The sequence below is a fragment of the Prunus avium genome, chromosome 6 (genome assembly GCF_965620075.1).
Source record: "Prunus avium chromosome 6, drPruAviu1.hap1.1, whole genome shotgun sequence".
Taxonomy (NCBI): Eukaryota; Viridiplantae; Streptophyta; class Magnoliopsida; order Rosales; family Rosaceae; genus Prunus; species Prunus avium.
Window position 1 is genome coordinate 38890609 of NC_142289.1, and position 25874 is coordinate 38916482.

General features: G+C 36.6%; 3 protein-coding genes across 13 annotated transcripts; 2 read left to right on the plus strand and 1 right to left on the minus strand.

The window, feature by feature from the left end:
* Nucleotides 1–8173: 8173 nt before the first annotated feature.
* LOC110759033 (uncharacterized) lies at nucleotides 8174–11642 on the minus strand. 10 transcript variants are annotated; one of them, XR_015836726.1, is made up of 2 exons: nucleotides 11106–11641; nucleotides 8174–8559 (listed from the first exon to the last, which is right to left on the minus strand). XR_015836726.1 is itself a non-coding variant. In XM_021961043.2 (2 exons), the coding sequence occupies exon 1, from the start codon at nucleotides 11432–11434 to the stop codon at nucleotides 11156–11158; it is 279 nt and encodes a 92-aa protein (XP_021816735.1). In that variant the 5' UTR covers nucleotides 11435–11638; the 3' UTR covers nucleotides 8174–8559; nucleotides 11111–11155. The 10 variants fall into 10 exon arrangements, 6 of the variants coding, with proteins under 6 accessions (XP_021816735.1, XP_088111628.1, XP_088111626.1 ...); XM_021961043.2 differs by having other exon boundaries at nucleotides 11111–11638; XR_015836729.1 differs by lacking the exon at nucleotides 8174–8559 and adding an exon at nucleotides 9027–9323 and having other exon boundaries at nucleotides 11106–11642.
* Nucleotides 11643–13224: 1582 nt separating this feature from the next.
* Nucleotides 13225–21133, plus strand: OVA5 (Lysyl-tRNA synthetase, class II). Of its 2 annotated transcripts, none has more exons than XM_021961032.2 (14): nucleotides 13225–13533; nucleotides 13690–13908; nucleotides 14147–14258; nucleotides 14535–14643; nucleotides 17390–17447; nucleotides 17588–17656; nucleotides 18100–18207; nucleotides 18813–18905; nucleotides 19061–19165; nucleotides 19301–19507; nucleotides 19727–19821; nucleotides 19908–19998; nucleotides 20434–20607; nucleotides 20699–21133. In XM_021961032.2, the coding sequence occupies exons 1-14, from the start codon at nucleotides 13270–13272 to the stop codon at nucleotides 20789–20791; spliced, it is 1797 nt and encodes a 598-aa protein (XP_021816724.2). In that variant the 5' UTR covers nucleotides 13225–13269; the 3' UTR covers nucleotides 20792–21133. The 2 variants fall into 2 exon arrangements, with proteins under 2 accessions (XP_021816724.2, XP_021816725.2); XM_021961033.2 differs by having other exon boundaries at nucleotides 20716–21133.
* Nucleotides 21134–22859: 1726 nt separating this feature from the next.
* LOC110758985 (nuclear polyadenylated RNA-binding protein) lies at nucleotides 22860–25588 on the plus strand. Its single transcript, XM_021960972.2, has 2 exons — nucleotides 22860–24186; nucleotides 25211–25588. The coding sequence occupies exons 1-2, from the start codon at nucleotides 23837–23839 to the stop codon at nucleotides 25272–25274; spliced, it is 414 nt and encodes a 137-aa protein (XP_021816664.1). The 5' UTR covers nucleotides 22860–23836; the 3' UTR covers nucleotides 25275–25588.
* Nucleotides 25589–25874: the final 286 nt, after the last annotated feature.

Sequence of the window (25874 nt, forward strand, 5' to 3'; positions counted from 1 at the left end):
TCCGCAATTCACATTGTATTTCAACATATGATATGAAAGAGGATTTTGAAGTGAATGTGTATGTATTTAAATTATGACAAATGTTAATGTAATGATTCTGTGAATTACAAGCAATAGCATGTGTTTTATTTATAGATCCAAACTCCAATCAATGGTTGATTGATGAGCGAGTGTTAGTTCAATATGGGCAAGTTTTGCAGTTCACACACATGACAATTATTGTCACCTCATACACAACACAACACAAAATAAATAAATAAGAAAAATGGTGGAAGGAAGCAAAGCAAAGTGTCTGCTATGCTATCTGCTTGCTACGCCATTGCCACATCCTTCTTCCTTTCTAGCTTTTTCTTCAGTCCACCACTATGTCTGTGGTCATAGACCTACCTTTATTTTAAAAACTTTGCACTTTTATTCATGAGTTTATTATTATTTGTCTTTGTTCTTATTTTTTAAAAGCAAAATTATTGATAATATTTTTAAAAAATAAGATATCCTAGTGCCAGAGAGATAATCTGACAATGTAGCAGAATAATGCATGAGGAGAGGAGAGGATAGGAGTCATGACCATGAGTTTTTAACCTGCACTCTGCACTGCTGCAAATGTGGAAGGTTTCGAGGGCCTCCTCCAACTCAACACCACAACTCTGCATTTGCATTAGAAAAATTCAAACTTAAATTAAGTTAAACTTAAGCGATGGTAGTTTAGTCATTTCTTCTGACATTGGTCTTCTCAGAATCCCAATAAAATCAGCTCCTTCATAATTACCAAAGCGGAGCACAGAGCCGCAGAAGGATCGCTCGCTGTTATTTTCGCTTAACGCCGTTAATTCCCTCACCTGCCAAGTACCACAGTGACTATCCCATCACCAATTTATTTGTAGATTTTTTTTATAAATAAAAAATAAAAAATAATGTTACATATATATAAATCACAATCTACTCTACATAGACAATTTTTGTTGTGTGATTTTAAATTAGTTATTTATTAAATGTGGCACATGGTTGTTCACAAATAATTAGAAATGACACAAGAACCTATATTAGTTATTTGCAAGGGGCTTGTAGTGGTTAAGAGTATTTAAGCATGTACTCGAGGTCCTAAATTTATTCTCATTCCCTCTAATATCGTTTGTATAAAATAAGAAAAACTTACTAAGTGTATTTTTTATTTTCACTTTTTTTTTAAAGCTGAAAACTAAAAACATGTTTGGTAACAAATTTTGTTTTTTGTTTTCAAATAACTGAAACATAGTTTTCAAAGTCACCTTTATTTTGTAAAACAACTTGAAAGTGTTTTCAATTTTCATTTTCACTTTTTTTGCACTCCTTTGTCATTCATCAATTTTACATCACCACACATGCATTGTGTTGCAGTTAACAAAAGTAAATATTTGGGACCTCCCAACTTGAACCCCGACGCTCGACTCTTGCATTCGGCCACAAACTGATTTCAAGCCTTAGGACCTCTATATCCAAAATTCACAAAAAAAAGAAGATGATACTAACTCCAAAAAATACTACAAACTATTTGTAATATGCACTTTCATTCTATGATATCAATTTCACAATTTTACCCCAACAAAATTCAATATCCAAGTTTCAGATAAAATTGAAATCTATTACCAAACAACTTCTAAACAGTTTTTAGTTTTCAGATTTGTTGAAAACAAAAATTGGGTAACAAACAAGTTTTTTGCTTTCAATTTCTTAAAAATAAAAAATAAAATAGTTATCAAACGAGTCCTTAATAAATAAATATACAGATTTTTCGTATTAAAATCAAGATTATTTCACTAAACCATGCAATTTTCACTAACAGCTTAAAAGGTGATAAAATAATGTGTTAATTATGGACTCTGTGTTAGATACGGATAATGGTGAAATACTAATCCAGAAAGTGAATGGTGGCTTTGAGTGGTATTTGCTGAAAAGTTGAAAACCATAACCTAGGCACGGGCGGCATGAACAAAAACAAAGGAGTGATGATGCCAAGGAATTTCAACACCCGTGTGGTTGCATCAGCCACCGTACACGTGTACATACAATTCACCAGCACGCCCGTGAGCACCAAACATGTGGAGCACGAATCACGAGCAACGGTAAAAACATAAGAACAAAAAAGAGTATAAAACTGAGGGAGGGAAGAAGAAGAATAAAAGAGAATCCAAAGCCAAAGGGATACGGCTCGGATTTGGGGGTGGAGAGAGTGGGGTTAAAAAGTCATAATTGAGTTAGATTTTCAAAATTGTACCACTGTGGCCCCCACTCACCGACTCTCTCTGTCAATATTTGAGTTGAGGGGTGCGTGTGTACAGTGTACGTATAAATTATTTACAATACAAATATACTTTTACAATACGCCATATAAATACACAAACAACAAAGCTACACCACGTGAACGAAGCTAGACACAATTAACTATGTATGGAGCTCATTACAAATGTATATTGGCCGGCCATCCATGTGATGTGAATTAAACACAAGACATCCTCCAATTAACTAAAGATGAATATCACTAAATCAAAGGCTAGTTAATGTATATATATCATTATAATTCACTTAGTATACTGTATACATAACGTAGGGGGGGTGGTAGTTGTGTCTGAATCTGATGGTGTCACCAGCACATGGGATTTGTCGTTGCGATTCTCTATTCTTCTTGTGAATTATGAGAGAGAGAGAGAGAGAGAGACAGAGACAGAGGCAGAGAGCGAGAGCTCTTGTGTGGTTGCAACTTGCATGCATGGTGTGGAAATTTGGGTGTGGGCTCGCTGGAACACTGGCAGCAGGCATACAACCCAGCTAATGGACATTTTGGTCCACCAAAATGAAGAACCAGTACTCTCTCTCTGCCTTGATTGGCGCACGCGTCTCATTCCCGTCGTGTCGTTTCAAATATCTCTAGGACTCGGTCCACTTTTATAAACTTTTTTTAGGGCAACTATAAGGGCCAGTTTGGCATTGTTGTGCTGTGAATGAGAGAAATCAGCTGTGAGATAAAGCAGTTTAGCGTTTGGTAATTTTTTTTTAAAAGTGTTGTTGGTATTGATTTCCGAATAATCAGAAAATAATTGCCGCATAATCATTAAACCTAGCGCATCTTCAAAATTGATTTCTACATAATTAGAAAATGAAAGCACCTCATTAGCTGTTTTCCCTTATAGCTTTCTCTCACAACAATTTTTAACAATAAGTGATTTTCTCACAGTTTACCAAACAGGCTAGGCTTCCCAAAAAAATTTAAAAATCACTTATTACCCCAAATAAGCAATGTCAAACGGGCACTAAATATGAAAAAATAGAAAAATTCCAAAAACATTAAAGTGAAAGAAAACTAACTAAATCTAATGGCTTAATTAAACATGTTTGATTGGAAAAGAATGAAAGATAATACATAAATTATTTTATTTCTTTTTCCACTTCAAATAATTGAGAGAAAAAAAGAACAAATGCCACATGATGATGATTTTTTTTTCTTCATGTTCTTTACATAATTTTTAAAGAATTTCAACAACTTTCCATTATCTTTTCCCCATATTTCATACCTCATTGTATTTTTTTTTAATAATATTTTTTTCCCTTTCTTCTATATATATAAAGCAAAAGCATAGAATAGTGAAACATTCAAAATACCAGAAAATGCCTTTAGTTACTCCAAATATTAAAAATTAAAATTATTAATTAAATGAAGATAATATGATAAATTCATACTTTTTTCATATTTTTAAAAAATTAAAATTAAAAGAAAAATCAGATATTGAATCCTATTTTTATAGAACATAACTACCTATTATCTTTTTTTAATTCTAAAATAAATAAATTTATTTATTTTTTAAAAAGCCTCTCGCAGGTACGGAAGCGCGTGCGAAGAGGCTAGTCTTTATTAAATAAGCTAAATTATGAAATGTTAAATCTTTATGCTTTATTGCGTTAACTATTAAACTTGTGAAAGGTTTGATGATTTGTTGGACACCAACAGCATCCAACCGGACTGGTCACTATTCTTACCACAAGTCACTCATGCATGACTTTGGACTTTATACGGATTTGTTTATGCTGACTTTGAAACCGAAGTAGCAATCAATGGTTGTGGCTCTAACCTTTTTCTTTGCTTAGGTTTCTTTCTTCCTAATGTAACAAAAAAAAAAGTAGCTATCAATGTTGACTCTTTACTTTTCGGAAATAATATAAACTCAAAATATACACATGGAGGAAATTTTGTTATCTAGACTATGGCCCTCGAATATCCCAATTCCATCACTAGGTCTAGGCCTTTTCGTTTTCTTTCAAAAATGTCTTTAACCCTAAACCCTAACTCTGCCATCATTCATAACTATAAGCCTAATCTATTATTGCTTGCTGCTCTTCATGTATTTGTATTTGTTCTATAAAACTCTAAGGAAATAATAAATTAAATAAAAAACTCAAAGCAAACTTTTAGGTAACCATATTTGTGTTCCCACTTGCAGGAAAGAAAGCGTACCAATCCCTTGGTTATTATGCCAAACATAATTATTAAAGCTCAATCAATCAAAATGAACTTTTTTATTTAATTTTTCTTCTTTTGGCTTTTGCTCACGTTCTTAGCAAATTGCGGCATTATATACTTATCAATCAAATGAATGATAACATTTTGTTTACAAAAACTGAATGAGTATCCTAGTTCAAGTATTGGAGTAGGCTTTGCTTTGGGATTGCATTTTATTTCTCAATATCCACAAAATTGAATTAGTTAAAGAAATGACCTGTCTTGTGGGTTTTAGCCGTTTTCACTTTGAACTTTGAAGGGTGGAAGCCATTGTTCTTCCTCCTTTTTCCTCTCTTCCCCATTTTTAAAGACATAATGTTTCCCATATTTGTCTTCATTTTATTTCGATTTTCCTACACCCATCATAGACGGTTGCATCTCGGCATTAGATTTCCATCTGTGTTTCGGTGTTGGGTCTTTACCACCATCCTTTTTATGGTTTCTTTACATTTGAAATAAGTCGTAGAAACTTTTTAGGCTTTCTATGTAGTTTTCACCTCTCCTTATGAGAGTTTTCCACCTCTCTCTTGTGAGAGTTTTATTTGTATGTTATGACTTGGTTTTTTCAAGCGTTATCTCTACTTGGTTGTTCTGAGTTTGCAATTTTAATTATGATGCCTATGTTAGAGTTTATTTGATCATGCGTGATTATTAGAGGAGACACACTAGATTGTCTTAATTTGATGTTTGATCGCTCTATTATTATAATGACCCTTTATGGTTGACATTTTGTGGCTAGTGGCTTCTTTTTGGTTGAATTGTGCATGTAATTTCAAAAAAAATTTAAAAAAATTAGTGGGTTCTAGCAAATGCATGTTTTTGTCGACCAGCCATGCTTGAAAGAGAGATGAATGGGTTGGCTTCGGCTTCAAATGAGATCCATAGTAAATACAAAGAACAATTTTCGGTTAAATGCGTTCGTTTTGGATAGACAAAGGAAATTAGGTTGGGAAAAGAAACAAAGAAAGGAAAAACACATACACATGACATGTAATGCAAGTAATCAAGTGTAAGCTTACAAAATTGCTTTTATTGTTTGTCCACTTAACGCCAAATGTGGTGGGGCAATTTTCCCACCACCACCACCACCCCCAATCAACAATTATCAGGCCAACTTACAATAATAGACAAGATATTATTTTTCTTTTTTATATTTTCGCATAATTTGTTTTGGCTAGTTGACCAAAGAAGAGGGTTTTTTATTTTATTTTATTATTTATAGAAGAAAAGACAATAGTGGGACTAGATGAGACACAAAAGTCCATGGACATGTGAAGTTTGGTTGTATAATAATTCGGACATACATAGTTTAATTTGTGTAGGAAATATATAAATGGAATACAACTGGTTTAATTTAATGAAAGAGCTGAGTCCACGCATTAGATTGGTCTTGTTTCATTATTTGAAGATGACAACTAAAAAATAATAGGCAAATACCAAGTATTCATAAAGACAAAAGATAATTGCAATAGTATGAACCAAACATGACGGCTATTATTTTAGGCTTGAACATTTCTGGTCTGGCAACACAGGAAGGAAAGCCAGCAAAACTTAGGTACCACACCACACAACACAACCCCAACAGGAAGGAGTGAAAAAGGTGGAAAGTTGGGGAGGAAAAAGGCCATTATCAGTCAATGTCTTGTGTCTACAAACAAAGAAAAAACAGGGTATATACAATTGCCTCTTCTTTCTAATGGGGGTATTTAATATTTTGATAAGTCTCAAGATTGGGGCCATTGCATAAAAGCTTTGCTTTTCTTCCCTTTTCCCCCTTCATCATTGTGCTATGAAAATGTAGCTTTGCTTGCTAAATGAGCACCAAAATCGACCTACCTTAATAATGGACAGGAGAAAAGAAAAATCAAAGGTCAAGACCCCACATGCATTGGAAGAACATATACACCGTGATTGGTGTATGATGCCAGCTCGCTCTCTCTCATTTCCCTTTTTACGCTCTCTCTCTCTCTCTCTCTCTCTCTCTCTCTCTCTCTCAACCATCAATCATGTTCCGGATCCTTTAATGAATAAAATGTATGGACTCTCACCGTATCTCACGTGATAAAGATAAACAGCCTCCTGTAGCTAATGGCACGGAAACTGGAAAGCATCTGGTTTCTTCTTGCATTCAAATAGCAAGATACATACCCACCCATGTTGGCTTGGACATGTTTTTGCAAGAAAAAGGATGAGCCAGTTGCATTGCAAGTGTACAATTGAAATATGCATGTCAGTGGCCTTTGAGGCCTATACTAATCTTGTTTTTAACTCACACACATAAGAAATAACAACTACAGTTTGGGCTATGATATCCTTCCAGTCACTCCCAACCTCCAGAACTGAGTTCTCCATTCTCTTATTGTTTCACAATCACCAAAAATTTCACTACGCCCTTCAAATAGGAACTTAAACGACCCCAGGAAAATATCCCTGCACGAGCTCACGCTGCATGTAACTAATGTTTAGCTCTATCTTTTGGGTAATGCTGTAATCAATTTGAATCCTTCTCCAGGAGATTAGAAGTCTATTAACAGAAGCATGATCAAAGTAGACAGTGCAGCCGCTCTCGCCCCATTAAATGGAGTACTAGTGAAGGAACCACCGGCTTGTTTGTTACTCAAAGGGTATCTAACATACGTAGAAAAACTGACACTGCACAGGGTAGTGAAGTTTAATGATATGGTAAATCAAACAAAATCTTAATCATTTCACTTTTAAATTTGCTAAAGACCTTTTTCAAGATAATAATCACCAATTTTCAGACCCAGTCGAGTTAGTGCTTTCAACTCACCCAAAACAACTCCTGAAAACATCTAACCAACACACTATGGTTACAGATTACCAAACCAAAGGCCAATTTCCAGCTGAAGCACACATTCTTCCTACCAATCTACCTTCACAATCATTACTGGACCTTGAAATTTGACATTGCGTATCTGAGACATCATACTATGGACACTTGTGAGAGTCTTGGCACCCTAACACTGTCAAGTGTGCTCTTCAGCAATGGCAGAAGGCATAAAAAAAATGGCAAAGAGAAGCACCTCTGCTAAGACTCAAGAGCTTGTTGCAAATGCACCTTAAACCAGATATATTTGTTGAACATATGACTGATTCAAACTAGGAACAAGCTATGCACCACTCTCTCACACAAGTAGGCTAAAACCATTCAAACAATTATGAAATATTCTATAATTTCCCACACCAGCCAAAAGATCCACATATTGCCCAAGGTGAATTTGAAGACCAAATATTTTCTAACAACCTGGCATACTGCCCACTCTCCATCAGGAAACCAATAAAAGAAGTAGTCATCCTGATGGGAACTCTAAGGGTTCTATCCATTCCAATTTATGTAAATTTCAACATTGTCAGCAGAAATGTGGTTAGATTTCTTGCATTCAAATAACCTTAATGTGAAGATATTTCATCAGCAGGAAAAAGGGATATCAAGCAAAGCTGTATTCAGTTGGTTTGCCAGATCAAATACTCATATGACTAGATTAAGCAAGTAAAACCTATTTGGTTCGTCTCTTTAGGAACCTCATTGCAAGTTTCTTGCAGTAACCCTCGTTACTGAGCATATGGTGCCTTTTGGTTAAATGATGAAAAATAGCGCGAAATAAATATATGAAACATGCATTCTTTCAATATATTTTAGTATTTCAAACCCATAACAACATTTCTTTCATGTTAACCACTGTATGAAACAGATATACAAGGTTTCAATTAGTTACAACTTATAACACAGTTACCAGATAGGGCATGATGGCACTTCCTAAAGACTTGTATGATTTTCCATATTCCTATTCCCAAGCTAGAAATTTGACTAGGACTAGTATCACTATTTGAATCGATCTGAGATATTACAATCAACTCTTTCTTTCTAAATGTTGCAACTCTTTGTACACTTTCCCAATGCAGAATTCCAGTGTGGATGTCCTCAATTTTTGAGTGCGTTATTCTTGGCTCTTGGAAACGCGGTTAATAGAGCAATCAAAACTTGCTTCATAAGGCATTCTCTGTGTCTGTAGTATTGTAAACATTAGACTAGTGTGAGCATTTACATTGTCTTAATCACCATAACTCCACGAACAATCTCAGAGACAAAACCCTTCCAGTAATAATACAGGGTACTTAATTTTAAGTTTCTAAAAGCATTTCCATCAATTAGTGACAATATGTTGTAATTTGGCTTAAATCATTTATGTAATTTACAACTTAGCAATTTCAGATTATGTAATTAATAATTTAGTGATCACCCTAATTTTGGATCTTGATAAAGTTTGCATTAACGTACTTGCCTCATGTTAGACTCTTTAGTTCTTCTTAACTCTAATAACCCAAATTTGACTACAAATCAAATCAAGCCAAGAAGCCTCAAATTAAGTACATGACTACAAAAAGTGCAATGTTATACAAGGTTGAGTGTTATCTAATTATTATCTTTACCAATACAATTTGTAAATATGATATCACCAGAAAATATCAATCCTTTCAGGTAAAATAAAATATATAGAAATCAATAATCAGTTGTAAGGATCTAAGACTATTTAAAGCTTTCATACAAAGAGGAAAAGCAAACATAGAACTGGGATCTCAACTTAATTGTATTCCGAAAGTAATTTTCCTTGTCATCCAGCAATGACCAATAATGCAACTAACATGAAGCTAAGTCTCTTCCGCAACGACATCCTCTCACCTCCAAGTCAAACCCTACAACGTATCACAGGGCAAGAGTTTATCAAAGAATCTATCTTCAGATCTTCCATCCTGTAACTCCCTACAATAACTACTGAAATGCGTTGACCAGTGTACAAAGTATTTAACACAGTTAAGTTTTACAAAAGCAATCTGTGGAGTATCAACAAATGTTCAAAAAATCAATAAATTCCTAGACTGAATACATTTGTACATTTTCTTCCTATCCCAACTTCCACCAATAACCCAATTCATCTAAAGAAACACGAGTCTGAAGGGGCTCCATGGAATGCCATCATGTTTGTGCGAACCTAAAACTTCAGTTTCAGAATAAAAGGAAAAACAAAAATACTTAGTGTTTGAAAGATATGTACTCATTTTAAAGTTACTCCGAAACATGAGAATGGGATATTTTGCAAGGTTTCCTTCAATGAATTACAGTTACAGACTATCCAAAATACATTGTATGAAAGAAGATGGGTTTGATTTCCCTTACATTGACATAGCCTGACGTCTTGCAAAGTTTATTACGTCAATGAGCGCAGATCATCATCTCCCAAATACTAGTAGGGTTTTCTAGTACCAAGAGGAAGGAGACATTTTCTAAACAAAGCCAAGCTAGAAATGATATTCAAGGAATTATCTTTTCGAAAGCTCTTTGTAGTCCATCAAACGTGTGCCAAGTCGACCTAAGAGCATGCCTTACAACTCAACATTCAGTGAACACATGTCCCTATTCTCTAATTTCCAATTTAAAGTATGGCAGACTATGCTTACTTGCCAACTAGAGCGCTCCCGAAGTTTCTTCAACTACTAAACCCTAAAGTGCATCAACTTGTTAAAGATCAGTACAGTTGTAGTCTGTTCTCCACATATTGCAAAGTTTACTTGGAATCTCACCTATTTCCCACATATTGAAGAAGCTTATTAAATTCATTACAGGTGACTGACTGTTCGGTTGTTCAATCATCATTGTTTCATAGCTGACAGATGAATCTGTGCAATCCAAATCATAGGAAACCTCAGACCTTGATCAGCGATTTGGACAAACCATCATGTTTGACTTAATGTTTCATAACTCACAAGTGAAACAGAATAATTCTACTCCATGCATTAATTCACCTTCCCAACAAAGATTATTATGATTCCAGCCAAAACAAAAGCTAAGAAACAAAGATTATAAACAACCATCATCTCGACTCAGTTTCATGTTCATCACCATCAATAATAAGTGTAATATCACCCATCAATTCGTTCTAAAGAATTGCAATGTTACCAAATTATCAACCCTGAGTTTAGCATCACCCTATTGATTAGGGCATATCTAAAGTGATATTTGATATATCTACTTCATGTTACACTAGACACTCCTAAACCATGAAGTCCAATTTTAGTGCAATCATTTCATATCCTCTGAGTCTGGACTACTCAACAGAAACTAGGAGCTGTGAACCTTCTATGACTAGTGAAACAAGTTACTAGTGGCAAGATACATGGCCAGAGAGACAAATATATAAGAAGTCAATGTCACAAGAACAAAAAAATTCATCCTTCTTAAAGGCAAACAACTCTTAGAACACTTGATTCTCAGAATCTGTTCTAAAAGCGAAGTGCTTTTGTGACACTCCACATGTATCTTCCTAAGCTTCACTCTAAGCACCCATTAAATTCAGAAAAGAAGAAGAAAATGAAAAATCATGAACAACCCAATTCATCAATTCAAACAATTCGCTTAATCCATGATTCTACAAAAAAAATAAAATAAAAGTCGATGATCAAGCAAATCTGCACAACCCCAACATTTTCACAAATGAAAAGAAAGCAAGCAAGATTGAATTTTGAAGAAAAGGCAAAAAGGATAGAAGAAAGTTACTGTACAGGGGCGCGCGTAGAGGTTAAGGGGAGCGAAGCAGCAGAATGGGATCAATCAGAATGGGAGTCGTAGTAATAGTCATTGTAAACAACGGTGGAGGAGGAGGCATCAGAGTCAGAGTAAGAGTAGGAGTAGTAAGAGTCCGGAGGAGGGACGCAGAGGAAGGTCCAGAGGCAGAGAGCGAGACGACCCAACTGCTGCAGAGGGAAGCAGAAGACAAGATCTAACAGCTGATGGCTGCTCAGACGCTCTGGTAAACATGCCAAATATTGCCACATCTCCGCTGATGTGTGCGCCACTGACACCACCATCACGCTGTTGAACACCATTTTTTCTGTTCGTCTCTCTGTTTTTGCTTGTCTTTGTTTCTCTTGTTGTCGATTGGGGTGAGTTTGATTTTCTCTGGTAATTTTGATTTGATTGAATTTGAATGCGTCTTAAATTTGACCACTTCTTCTAACTTCTACTGTACTGTTGGAGAGTCAATCACTGCATCTGAGCCATTTTACTTTATCAGTAATATGATATTTTCTTTATGGAAAACACTTGCTTCCTTCCTCGAAACAAGAATTTCTATTTTTTTTGTTGATTACAATTTGGTATGTATGTAGAAAATTTTCTTTTTTGTATGTGATGAATGATTTTTTCATATATGTTAATTTGTGATTAATGCGGGAAGTATTGTCTTGATATTTCTCTAATAAAAATCAAAATAATTAAAGGGTTTTGATTTTATGTCTTATAAATTGTATGTCATACTCTCATAAGCTGGCACATTACATCAATCACTATAACCTCAATCAATTCATGATAAATTGATAATTCAGTCTTTGTCATTTTGCATTGTGTCTGTTGTTTATTTAAGAGACTAGCAACGCGGTTTATATATGTTAACTAATTAATTAATGACATTTACATGTGGTGGGTGGGTGGGCAGGTTGCAAAGGAGGAAAGAGGGTGAAGCTATCTATTTGTGCTCAGTATTCTACCATTTGTCGATGGGCTAGGAAATCTCTCCAAACCAAACGTACCACAGCTTGGAATGAAAGACTCAATCTTCCCTCTCATTCAGAAATTTCTATGGTTAAGTAAAAACAAAAATGCTAAGAATAATGCAAATGGCTTACAAAAGTGTAGCAATGGTGGTGGTGACTTTGATCTCTGCCGTGCTGATGACAGCCTCTGCAGGAGGAGGAGGAGGAGGAGCAGGAGAAGGAGGTGGCCAAAAGGCTAGATTTGCAACATGTATCCGTGACTGTATGCCTCTATGCATGCAACTAAAAGACGTAACAAAAGCAGCCTGTGACAAAGCTTGTGAGCTTGGATGCAAGCAGTTGCAAGGTAAAGGGCCTCCTTCGCGCGGAGTTCGTTTGTATACGGAAGGAAAACCCGTTAATATTTCTGATACATCAAACTAATGTTACTGTTCAGCAACTAGAATAATAATCAGAATAACTGTAATGGTGTTTTTGTAAAGGCAAAATATGCACTTTGGTTCAATCAAAACAGGGGAAAATTAAGGTACTGTAAACATTGTTCAGAATAATAATGAGTATCTGCTGTATGAGTATGCTTCCTTATGACCAAAACATTTTTGGGTGCAGAATGCTGCTTTCTTTGAACACTGGTAAATTTCTGAAACACCCAAGAAAAGATAACTAAATTAAGTAGCGGTAATTGTCCTGAAAACTGAAATGGATGGTTTCTTCTCCTTCTCAGATGCCTGGTATCCTATATCTATCTCCTCATACAGTGAGTGCATAATGCAATACACTAAAATTGGAGAGCATTTTTCCTCACAACTTTAACTCAAGGTGTACCATCACCATCTTTTTCAATACTTGAAATAACTTTGGTTCCACAAATACAAAACAAATAGTTAATTATGGTTATGCTCATAGACACGTGTCAAGTATTAAGAAAGGCGGTGATAGTACATCTTAAGTTAAAATGGTGAGCAAAAATAGTACCCCAAAATTATTCCACATCTTCCACGAGTGATGACATGAAGGTGGGCAACCTGAAGCCCATTTCACAAAGCCCACTATTTGATGGTTTTTGGGTCCATGGATTATATTGAGGGGTCCATTGGAGTTCGATGTTTGGTAAAAGAAACAAGTAAGCAGCAAGCAGTGGTCAGTGGCTTTGAAACCAAAAACAAGAGATGGATCCCTTGAAGCTATGGAGCCTATCTTCGCAACCACTCAAGCACCTCTTCCGCTGTACCTCTTCCACCACCACCACCACTCTTAGACGACCCTATTCTAATTCTTATTCTTCTTCTTCATATTCTAGAGTGGTCCTCCGCTGTTGCTCTTCCACCACCACTACCACCACCACTACCAACGCCGGCGGCAGAAACCGGCGGGTATCGACATCATCCTCCACATCCGATAGAGATGCTGTTCGAGCCATTCGCTTAAAGAAGGTAAGTAACTTTTTATATAAAATGAAGCTCTGACTGAAAGTCTGGAACTTTATAATCCTCTGCTTGGTTACTGGCAGAATGTTGGGAAATGAAGGAATTCAAATTCTGGGTTTCAAAGTTCCTTCATATGAAAACAGTTTCTTTATGGGTTTATAGGTAGAAGAACTGAGGAGCAAAGGTTTGGAGCCATATGCTTATGGGTGGGAAAGGACTCACACTGCTAATCAGCTGCAAGATATATACAAGCATTTAGCGGATGGTGAAGAGTCAAAGAGTGAAAAGGATGCTGTATCTGTGGCAGGAAGAATTGTGGCTCGCAGAGCGTTTGGAAAGCTTGCATTTTTGACATTAAGGGACGACTCAGGAACAATTCAGGTTTGGTTGCTCGCTCAGTTAGACTTGTTGTACTTGTTACTCGATCTTAGTTCGTTGGTTGTGTATACTTTCAATTGTCATTATGTTTATTTCCTGTCATGTCTGCTAATATTGGATGGTTATATATCATTCCTGGTCTCCTTAGAAAAAAGAAAATTTGTATACCCTTCAAATAAAACTAAACAAAAATTATAGTAAGGCGCTGAGTGAAGTTATAATTATAAATATTTGGTTTCAGCTTTACTGTGAAAAGGAACGGCTTGCAAATGATCAATTTGACCAGTTAAAGGCACTTGTTGATATTGGTGATATAGTTGGTGTTAGTGGATCCATCAAGCGGACAGAGAAAGGTAAGTGTTGTAATGTTTCTTATTCATATTTAGTTGCTAAGCTTCTCTGATAGGAGAAGAGCTTCCAGAATAAAATGAACAAGAATTCTATTTCAGTAATTCCTGAATTATAGATCATTTGCTAACTAAAAGTAAAATCATTTTGCAACTTTGTGAATTTGCATTGGCTAATGATGTAAAACCATTCAACAAGTTTCATGGTTGTCCAAAAAGAGGTTAAATTAGCTTCAAGGTCTTGCAGAGAAAGCTAAGACTTTCTCTTGGTTAATTCCTCAGGGGAGCTTTCTGTCTATGTGGATTCTTTTGCAATTCTTACAAAATCTCTACTCCCGCTGCCAGACAAATATCATGGCCTAACAGATGTGGACAAACGATACCGTCAACGGTGAGTTGATCTTTTCTTTTTGAGTATTGTGTTTTAGATGCCTATAACATTGAAGATTGAAATGCTTTCATGGTAAGGCTCGTGGTAGGTGAACATAGATGAAGGATTTTAGTTCATGGTTTTCTTGTTTCATATTAATTTATTTTAAACATGGTGACAAGTTTGTACAAAATGGTGTCGAAAGTTTTGGCTTCTAGATTGCGGGAAGTTTTGGGCAGCACTATATCTAGCTATCAGGGTGCATTTGTGAGGGGTAGACAGATTTTGGATGCTGCCTTGATTGCCAACGAGGTGGTGGAGGAAAGTCGAAAGCTTAACAAATCAGGAATGGTGTTCAAAATAGACTTTGAGAAAGCCTATGATCATGTGGAATGGAGATTTGTAGATGAGGTTATGATAAGGAAAGGTTTTGGGGACAGGTGGAGAAGCTGGATTCGAGGATGTCTGGAGTCGGCTAATTTCTCTGTGATGATTAATGGAAGGCCTAGGGGTAAATTTTGGGCCTCAAGGGGTCTGAGACAAGGTGACCCACTCTCCCCCTTTTTGTTCACTTTGGTAATAGATGTGTTGAGTAGAATTATGGAGAAAGCCCAAGCTGATGATCAGTTTCATGGTCTTATTCTGGGGGATGAGATGGTGGAGGTATCCCATCTCCAGTTCGCCGATGATACCATTTTTTTCATTGAGGATAAAGAAGAGTACTGGAACAATCTCCTTCAGATTTTGGATTTATTCTGTTTCATGTCAGGAATGAAGATCAACAAATCGAAATGTTCTCTAGTTGGCATTAATGTTGAGGATGGGCTGTTGAATGAGCTGGCAGGAGCTTGGGGATGCGAAGTGGGGGCTTGGCCTATGTTGTATTTGGGTCTTCCCCTAGGTGGGAACCCCAGAGCAATCAAGTTTTGGGACCCCGTAGTGGAAAAGGTGGAGAATAGATTACAAAAATGGAAGAAAGCATGCTTATCCAAAGGGGGAAGACTCACAATGATTCAGGCAGTGTTGAGTAGTATTCCGATTTACTACATGTCCCTTTTTAGGATTCCCATTGGAGTAGCCAATAGAATTGAGAAACTTATGAGGGATTTCTTGTGGGAAGGCTTGGATGGGAAGAAAAACCACGCGGTGAGATGGGAGATTGTGGGTAAAGCAAAAATCTGTGGAGGACTAGGAGTGGGTTTGTTGAAAGCTAGGAGTGAGGCTTTGAGAGCCAAATGGCTGTGGCGGTTTCCTAATGAAACTCATGCTCTATGGCATAAAGCGATCAGAAGTATTTATGGAATGGATACAAACGGGTGGGATGCTAAACCTGCGAGACAAGGATCTTGCCGCAGCCCTTGGAGAGATATTTCTAGTGGCTATAATTTATTCCGTCAAGGCTGTGTCTTTGTGGTTGGAGAGGGAGTTAGGGTCAGATTCTGGGAGGATGATTGGAGCCGGGGTGGTGTTTTGAAAGAGGTGTTTCCAAGACTTTTCAATCTGTCCAGGAAGCAAAACCACATAATTTCCTCCTTTACGGTATCGAATGGGTTCCCTCTCAGTTGGGATTTTGGTTTCAGGAGGAATCTTAACGAATTAGAGATTGCGGAGGTGGCTAGATTATTGGACTTATTAGAGGGAGTGAGATTGGTCACTTCTAGAGTGGATAAGAGAAGATGGAAGCTAGACCCCTCCGGGTTATTCTCCTGTCAGTCTCTATGTTCCCATATTCAGAGTAGAGGTGAAGGGGAGATTTTCTCTCCGTACACTCAAATTTGGAAGGCCAAGACTCCTCCAAAAGTTAAGATCTTTGTGTGGCAAGCGGTGTTGGGAAAACTTAATACAGGAGATACACTACAGAGACACTGTCCCTATGTGTGCATTAGCCCGCACTGGTGTGCTTTATGTAATAAGGCAGGGGAGAGTGTGGACCACCTCCTCCTTCATTGCCCTTTCTCCCTAAAATTGTGGGAGATGTTACTAAAGGAAGTAAACACGGTGTGGGTAATACCGGAAGGCTGCTTTGAACTTTTTTCAATCAGATTTGATGCTTTGGGAAGGGGAAAGAAGGCTAAAATTCTCTGGGGCAGTCTGATGCAAGCAGTGGTCTGGAACCTTTGGCTGGAACGTAATAGGAGAATATTCGAGGAGTATAAGGGAGTGGGGGTGGAAGAGTTATGGGAAAGAGTGAAGTTTTGGGCTGCTCTTTGGGCATCAACTTCACTTGCTTTTAAGAATATACCCTATCCTACAATTATGCGTAATCTGCTAGCTGTAGTATCGTAAGGGGTCTCTTATGTTTGGCTGTTTTATTTTCTGTGTTGAGTGGCATTGTGTCTGCTCTTCAGGATAGTGTTTCGTTCGTTTGGTCTAAATGTTCTTATTTTATCCTTCAATTTTGAATAAAAAGTGTTTCTATTCAAAAAAAAAAAAAAATTATTTTAAACATGGATTTGACCTAGTGCTAAGAGAATCATTAGCCTCAATAGTATGGATGCACATATTTTTTGGTATGTGTTGTGTGAAGGTCTCCTACTTTGTTTCTTATTGTCCCTCTGTTTTTCTAATTTTCCTCTTATTTTTCTTCATTTTTAACAAAGCCTGGAAAATCTTATAATGATATTATGTTCCTTAAATTTCTACTCAATTACTGTTATTCTCTTTCTTCCTGCAATACTATATTTTATATGTAGATAAAATATTGGTTTACCTCCAAATTGTCTAATTTCTTTAGTTGGTTTTATCTTATTTTCCTTTTAATATTTAGGTATGTAGATATGATTGCAAATCCTGAGGTAGCTGATGTATTCCGCAAAAGAGCAAAGGTAAATCCCGCCTCTTCTCTCCTTAGCAGAAAACAATGAAAACCTTCTAGGTATTTGAGATTTTCATTTTCATTTTTGCTACTTTTCAAATTTATACTGCCATGCTTGAAATTGATTTACTTGTTTATTTTGCTGAGTAGATTGTATCAGAGATACGAAGGGCAGTGGAATCTTTTGGTTTCATTGAAGTTGAAACTCCAGTTCTACAGGTTTGCCAATATCTTCACAGTTTCATATTTACATGGAGTTTTAGCTATTTGATTTGATAAACTGTTTGGTAATTTTTGCGATAGTGCTTTCTCAAAGCTTACACTCATTCAATTTAAAAGCCTAGCTGAAATTATTTGTTGGTGAGGTGGAACTGAACTAATTGAAAAATGAAATTATTTTCGGGTGTGTGTAGAGAAATAAAGAAATAGTGAAAATCCAGAAATATTTTCGCTCATTAACATGTTTGCATCTGTTCTTATCATTAGATGATGCTTATGCAAGAAATTGTTGCCTGGACTGAATTTTACAAGTTAAAAAAACATTATCTTTTTCTTGAAATATTTAATTTCTGCATAGTATGATTTTATTCAAGTGTCATACGTGAACTTCACAAGGATTGCATATACCTGGAAGTTGGGTTTTAATTGATTTGATAAACTAGGGAGCAGCTGGTGGAGCGGAAGCTAGGCCATTTGTTACATACCATAATTCACTTGGAAGGGACCTGTATTTGAGAATAGCGACTGAGCTCCACCTAAAGAGAATGCTGGTGAGGGTTTTCTTTTTCTTTTTCCTCTGCTCTTTTGGATAAGTGCTGGTGAGGTTTTACATATCATAATATACCTGGTCTGTTTCGTCAAGTGCTTACCTGCTGTTCATCATTAAACTGCGAAGGTGGCATGATATATAATATTGTATTGTAGTTACAAATCCTATTCTATGAGTACCCTGTAACATATATAAAGACTGTTGTAAAAGTTGTTAGCTTGTAAGTACTCATACTCGCAGGAATATAAAATATTAATGTGTTCCCTTTTATTGTCATCTTCATCATCATGATCATTACTATTATGTTGCACTATAAATATTGTGGTTGAGCTTGAGTGTAATAAAGATTTGAAAGTTATTTCTCACCTTTTAATCTGCATACTCTTCCTATATGAAGCTCATAAGACTGTTTATTAGTTATCTATTAATTTTTCTTTTTCAAATGAAGGAAAATACATTACTAGATCTCCAAAACAATGTGTGCCATGGCTAATTTTGAATGTTGTTTCTTCTAAAATCATACAGGTGATACTGTTTCATACTATAACAACTGAATGATTGTACAGTATATTTACATATTGAATAGGATCTGTATATGGATGACAGGTTGGGGGGTTTGAAAAAGTGTATGAGATTGGTCGAATTTTCAGGAATGAAGGCATTTCAACTCGTCATAACCCTGAATTTACCACTATAGAGGTAAGTTAATTTTACTTTTTGTTTTGTTTGATAATGTGGTTAATCTTAATGTACGTTACCAAATTAGCCTTACTAGTTTCGTGCTATTAGATATTTAACTTTCCTGTCTTTATCAAGTGAAGCTCTGATCATTATTGGTATTAGTCTGATCTTAGATGTATGAAGCATATTCGGACTATGAAAGCATGATTAACATGGCAGAGGAAATTGTTACACGATGTGCGCTTGCAGTTCATGGGAATCTTACCATTGATTACCAGGTGAATGCACCTTCACCGAACTAGTGACAGGATTTCTTACCAGTTGGCATTGCCATAAAAGCAAGTTGGCAACCACATGCCCTTAGTTATATAAGAAATTGAGTTGCTTTTAATCTGTTATCATATTCAATGCAGGGGGTGGAGATACATCTTGAGCGGCCTTGGAGGAGGGAAACCATGCACAATCTTGTAAAAGAATCCACTGGGATTGATTTTGATGAGATGGGCAATGATCTTAAAGTTGCTAAAGAAGTTACTCTGGAAAATCTTGGAGGTGATCTTGATTACAAAGACAAATCTTCCCTTGAAGTATGCACATCTATTGGCCACCTTCTTAATGAGGTTGATCTGAATCTACAATCTCAATCCATAATTCTGATTTTGGTTTTCTATGTGCATAAATCTATTTATTAGTTTGCTTGATTTTTCTTGTGATGGGAGGCTGTTCATATAAACAAAATAGGTTACAACGATGAAAAGGAGAAACTCTTGAAGTGCGGATCTTAATTGTTATATTCTAGGTTTTCTCCTTTCTCTGATCCTAAGTATTCATTTGTCCAGGTTTTTGAAATTGTTGTAGAACCAAAGCTTCTGCAACCTACATTTGTTTTAGACTATCCTATTGAGATATCTCCTCTGGCCAAGCCACACCGAAGGTATTATACCATGTTGATTACATGACATATTACTTGCATTTTGGTATTTTTATGTGTCATCTTACTCCTTAGTTCTTCAAAATCAGAATTGCAGGGTTGACTGAGAGATTTGAGCTTTTTATCTGTGGTCGTGAGCTGGCCAATGCTTTCTCTGAATTGACCGATCCTACGGATCAGGTAATCATGAACACTGATCAGTGGCTATTTTCACTGCCAATTATTCTAAATTTTTCATGAGGTTTGGATAGGTGGGAACTGCTTGTGGTAATCACAAACCTCCTCATGAAAATATTCATGATTAATTCCTCCTCGACAAACTTCAGTATAGAAGTCTAAACTATTTAAGATTTTAGAAATGGAATATAGGAAGCTATGTAGATTTTTATATCAATTTGTTCAATTACGTACTAGTCACTAATACCCAAGTTGATGTTAAGGTGAAATTTTATACCCAGTTTGTGTTTTTCCTCTATTAGTTTCTTTTTTGGGGGCAATACGAAGAAAACATGACAGGCTGTTATTGTTTTTCTGGGGTTGCTCAGGAAAACATCACTGTGTTGGCTTCTATTACATAGCAGAGAAAAACTTTTCATTGGTTATGGGTTTTGGCAGAGAGGACGCTTGGAAGAGCAAGTGAGGCAGCACAATGAGAAGAGAGCAGCAGCTATTTCAAAAACAGAGAGTGCAGAAGATAAAGGAAAGTTAAATGATGAGTCTTATGAAGTGACTCTTGATGATGATTTCCTTACAGCTCTGGAATATGGGATGCCTCCAGCTTCTGGAATGGTATGGTCATCCGTTTGCATCTATTTTTTATTCAATTTATATATCTCATACATTCCTCTAGGCAAAATACTAATGGAAATAACTTATTCAGGGACTTGGAATTGACAGGCTAGTCATGCTTTTAACAAACTCGGCCAGTATCAGAGATGTAATTGCGTTCCCGGTGCTTAAAGTTCAGCAATAAGGAGACCGGCAAGAGGCTTTAGGAGCAGTTATATAGAGGCCGAGCTGGAACCCGCCTTATTTATTTACTTACTTATCATTTTCACTGATGTCCAATTTAGTGGGCAACGATACCTCGGCTAACCACTTGGACCAGCTACCTGGCATAATTTTGTGGCTTCCCCATTTTTCATTTCCTGGTTGCCCTTTTGTATACTCTTTTGGCCATGTCCTGTTTTAACTCATCAACCAAGGCCCCTTGATCCATTTGGTGGGCCTCGTCAAAATGATGTTAGCTGTTGAAAAAATGACTGATAACAGAACATTGTTGTTACAATGATATAAGGAGAGTTGAGATCATCAACACGATGCGTTTCTATTTCTGATGCTCTGAATTACCATCAAGAGCATGAAAGTTTGTCTACCAATGTGATGCATTTCCTTTGGGTTGCTTGCTGTATTGCTTTGTGCCTAGAAAGGCTTGAAGCCTTGGAAACATATTTTATAGGTCAGGTGGTTATCTCAAGATCTTCAAAAACATATGGGGTTTGCTGAAGCTGTGACAGAGACTGTTATTTACTTGTATGCCTTTCCAAAAGGTGTATAAAATTGGGTTTCTCCACCAAAAATCAATTACCATACAGTTTTTTCAGTTTTGGTAGTTGATGCATCTTGAAGCTCCATCGTTACAGTGCCGCCAGTACAAAGAAATGATGAGGGTGAGAACTTGTAACAGGCAGGTAAGCGTAACATCTCTTTTATTATTAATTTTGGTAGCCAGCTTTGATGATGCAATGCAAGACAGAATTGCTTTCAAGGGGATGGGCCTGCCTTTGCCCCCAGAATGATATACATGAGGGCATGCGCTTGTCTGGTAAGTTGTTGTAACACATGAAATGAAAAAGCTAGAGAGTAGAGTAGAGTAGAGTGGAGTAGGCTTCTTCCCCTTTCGTAATCTTACATGGGCTGGGTGGTGTTGGGTTGTGAACTTCTGAGACAAATCATCACATCACCTGCCTCTTTTGGCTTCTCAAATTATTTGCTTTTACAGATGTTGCATGCCTATTGGCCTACTACTGGGTCCCAAGTTCCCAACCCATGCCGTGTTAACATGAGGAGGCCCACGTAGCTACCATATCAATTTCTACAATGCCTTTCAATTATTAACCTTTCTCACCAACATGCAACAACATACCCTTTAACGTGTATATATATTTAGGCTGTAAATCACTGATCAAAATCGTTTAGTTTTTAGGTTCTCTTTCAAGGATTATCTATGCGAAAAATCAGCTCCCAAATCGTGCATGATGAGTATTAATCGTGCCTTTGGGTAGGATGCATATAATTACGTTATCAAAGGCGATGAATAAAATACTGTTTGTGTATAGAGATGGCATAAGAGGATACATGAGTTAGGTTTACGTGGGGAGTGGGGTTACAAACTTACAAGTCCAACAGAAGAAGCAAAGCATAACCATTAATTGAGTTAGCAGAAAGAAGCAGACAGAGGGAAGGGAAGGGAACTAATTATAATTAAGGCATATAATATATAATATAATACGAATAGCATAACCTATCTTAGCTTCCAAAAGGAGGATCACATTAACCAATTGTTAAAGTTACCAAAAAAAAAAAAAAAAACCAATTGTTAAATTTAGAATCGAGAAAAAGGTGCATCTTTCTTTCTGGGCTCTTTCTAAAAGCGAATAAAGAAAAGCAAAAGTTCCAAGTTCTATACCAACTGTCGGTACATATATACATTTCTTTCGACCAAAACTGGAAAAAGGAGCCCAAATTCATAAAGGCAAAGTTGGCATTGAAAAGGTCAATATCCTCATCCCCCCACCCCGACCCCCAAGCAATCCATGGTTGGCTGGCTTGCGCTGAATCCCTTAGGAAATTCCTTCAAAACTTCAAGCAGGGACCCCCCTCCCATCCTAGAACAAGAATAAACTTACACATATTTGCATGTCAGGCAACTTGGAGTTAAAACCAAGAAGGTTTGGAGCTTTTTCGATGTCTATAAATAATAATCGCTTACAATAAATACAATTTGGTATGCCAGTTGATTTGAGCATATATAAACTAATATGACACAAAAAGACTGTTGGTCGGTAGTTGTACGGGGTGTACAACAAGTTGAACTGTAGATTTAGAAAACATCACTTGCACTGCTGCATGATTGCATTTCATGTTGGTTGGTAGGGAAAGAAACTTTCAAAGCAGTTTATGTAGGCAGTTACTGTTCTTAACGCTCGTTTTGGAGGGAGGGATTAACAGTTACATGATGGAATGTTGGACAGTTGGCCCTGTCTTCCAAATTTCCAAATTGATCTATCTTTCTGTTGACTGTTCTTTTGGCTTTCCAGCTAAGCTCTCCTTTCCTTTTCTTTCTTTTTGTTCTTTCTAAATTCTCTCATTACATTTCTTCCCTGTTTCAACACAGTTAATGGAGGTGAAACCCTGAAAGAGGGGCATCATTGTAATTTCAGGATCCTCCTTCCATAGACAAAATTGCTTTCTTCCTGTTCCTCTACATTATAAAAGGGGAAATGAAATCCATTCCACCATCATAACCCTGCTGCCTGAAACAGGGGAAATCAAGGTTTTTTTGAGAGCAACCCATTTCTTCTTCTGCAGTTGGAAACTGGAATCCAACATCATAAGCTTTAAAAACTCTTATTCCTTCTGGGTTTCACTTGGTTTTGTTGGGGAAAAAAATCAACCTTGAAGCTCAGAATTGATATTACAGTATAGCTTAAATTCTTTGAAGGGATGCAAAAGTAATTTTTCTTATTTGATTCTGTTGTATGATTTTGAAAACTGGCTCCTTTTTTATCATCAGATGTACTGTCTTTATGGTTTTTATCTCCTTCAGATGAGTGTCAACTAAATTTACATTTTGGTTTTGAAATTCTCTTCGTGGGTACTTGGGATAAAATAAAATAAAAATTAACCAATAGTTGAAGTCATACTTTGACACATAGTAGATTGGAACTGTGAAATGAGCTAGTTGCAGGGCAACAATGGTAAGTTGTTAGTCTATCTCCATCAGGCACAATTTTTGATGAGGCTTTTGTTTTGCAAGATTCATTGTCCTCCCTTCATTTGCTTTTGTAAACCTTCCCCTCATATATACACTCCTGGACCACTGAAATTAGAGGATATCCCACATCCACCCTTGCCTTCAAAACTTGTGTCAGTTCCTGAAACATCTGATCAGTTATCTGTTGACACCAATGAGATAAAGGAGGAGAACTTAGATGGGATTCCAAAACCAGCTGAGCCTCATCTCCAAAGTAGTCTCAGAAAGCGCATTTCGGACTCCAGTGCTCCAAAACAGGAGCTCAAGAAGAGAGTACAATGGATGGACTTTTTCGGAAAAGAACTTGTTGAGATCAGGGAATTTGAATGCAGGTGTGTACTCTCTCTCTTTCTCTTCTCCCTCTCTGTCATGCTACTTCGTTATTGTGTTCGTATTCCGTTGTGTTGCTTAGTTTTTCCTTGGGTGGAACTCTTAGTAGAGAGATTGAATTACATCAGATAACAGCCCGGCTGCAGGATCTGAAAAGAGAAAAGGAAACTTTTAGTAAGTTTGTTTGGATTGATCCAACCATAACATTCATGTGAAACCACATATATGCATATTTTATCCATGAGATATTAGAATTGGAGGAAGAGCCGCCTAGGTGGTTGTAGTTCGATTTGCAGGAACAAATTGGTTGCCATTAGTTTATGTTTTTTAACAAATGGAGGAAATTTCATACATTATATGTGTTTTGATGCAAACTATGAGGAAAAACTCTCTCTTCAGAATTTCAGAAAGATAACAAGTAATTTCTAGGTGAACTTATGACTTGATAGACATGCTAAGAAGAGCTTTTCTTCTTCTTCTTCATTTTTAATTTCATTTTGATTGAGTGAAGGTAGTTATCAGTTTCACATCAAAATCGATTGCATTGATAAAAAAAGAGTTGTCTTTTGGGAAAGAGTAACACAAATATGGCTGGGAAATGAAGAAATATGTATCGGTGTGAAGAGGTTTCTAGCATGAGAAATAACAAAGGTGAAGATTGAGAGAGAAGTCTTTGATTACAATAGGTAAATGGTTCAATGTTGGGGGTTAGATAGATTGCACTGATCTTCCATGATGACAAAAGACATGGGGTCAACCGGAGACAAAGAGGCACCTTTGATCCTATCATTACTTTGGCTCAGTTGGAGGCAGTTCAATTAGGCAGATTATGGATGATGTTGTCCATAGGACTAAAGAAACACGCTGAGATAGACTTGCGCCTTTTCTATTGCTAATACACTTCTGTTGTCGTCTTCTTGTTAGTATCTTCTAGTCACTGTCATCTTCATTGCTAATGCATATTCATATCCCGGAGTGGTTTTGGTTTCTCATCTATTTACTACGTAACTTCTGTTTCTTCAACAGTGAACTAGAAGATACTGACAATGAAGACGACAACAGAAGAGGCTGCATTTGTGTTATTTTATGACCCTCTTAATCAGCTTCCACTCTGCAAATTCCTAAAGCAACTACATGAACTACAAGAGAAAGAAGGAGAAACATATATCCAGCCAATAAGTCTAAAATTTGAACAGAGCCACAGTGATTGAAATTCAGTTTAGTCAATTTCGCCTTACCAGCTCTCACAAGAGACTGTTTTATGAGAATTCAATAGATTGGATAGTCACTCTTGCTTTAGAAGAATGTTAAGCTGTGTATTTTCTCTTACACAACAACATTGTGTTCCTCTGGTTATGAAATTTCACACATGTTCTGAAACTTTATCAAGTTGTTGTTTTGTCATGTAGATGCTTAATGTTCCGGCAGAGTCATGCTCTAAAATGGTCACGATGCACATAAAATCTGTGAACTTTAAACTCATATCACATGAGGAAATGTACAGCTAGAGGGTGTAATGACAGCCATTTTTTTTTTTGTGATTCTAATTTCTGCCAGTAAACATCTTAAGTTGCTACAGCCAACAGCATAACTAAACGTATGATGTGGTAGAACAGCATAAGCATGGAATATGGATTTGCTATTGCAAGGAATGCACTGATGAATTACTCTACTTTTTATAGTTCTAAAA

Bases quoted from the DNA above. Each gene is read 5' to 3' on its own strand.
- LOC110759033 (XM_021961043.2), bottom strand. From the start codon at position 11,434: ATGGTGTTCAACAGCGTGATGGTGGTGTCAGTGGCGCACACATCAGCG.
- LOC110758985 (XM_021960972.2), top strand. From the start codon at position 23,837: ATGAGGCTTTTGTTTTGCAAGATTCATTGTCCTCCCTTCATTTGCTTT. The intron at 24,187-25,210 runs GTGTGTACTCTC...TTTCTTCAACAG, and splicing joins ATCAGGGAATTTGAATGCAG to TGAACTAGAAGATACTGACA.
- OVA5 (XM_021961032.2), top strand. From the start codon at position 13,270: ATGGATCCCTTGAAGCTATGGAGCCTATCTTCGCAACCACTCAAGCAC. The intron at 18,906-19,060 runs GTAAGTTAATTT...GTCTGATCTTAG, and splicing joins CTGAATTTACCACTATAGAG to ATGTATGAAGCATATTCGGA. The intron at 19,822-19,907 runs GTATTATACCAT...CTTCAAAATCAG, and splicing joins CTGGCCAAGCCACACCGAAG to AATTGCAGGGTTGACTGAGA.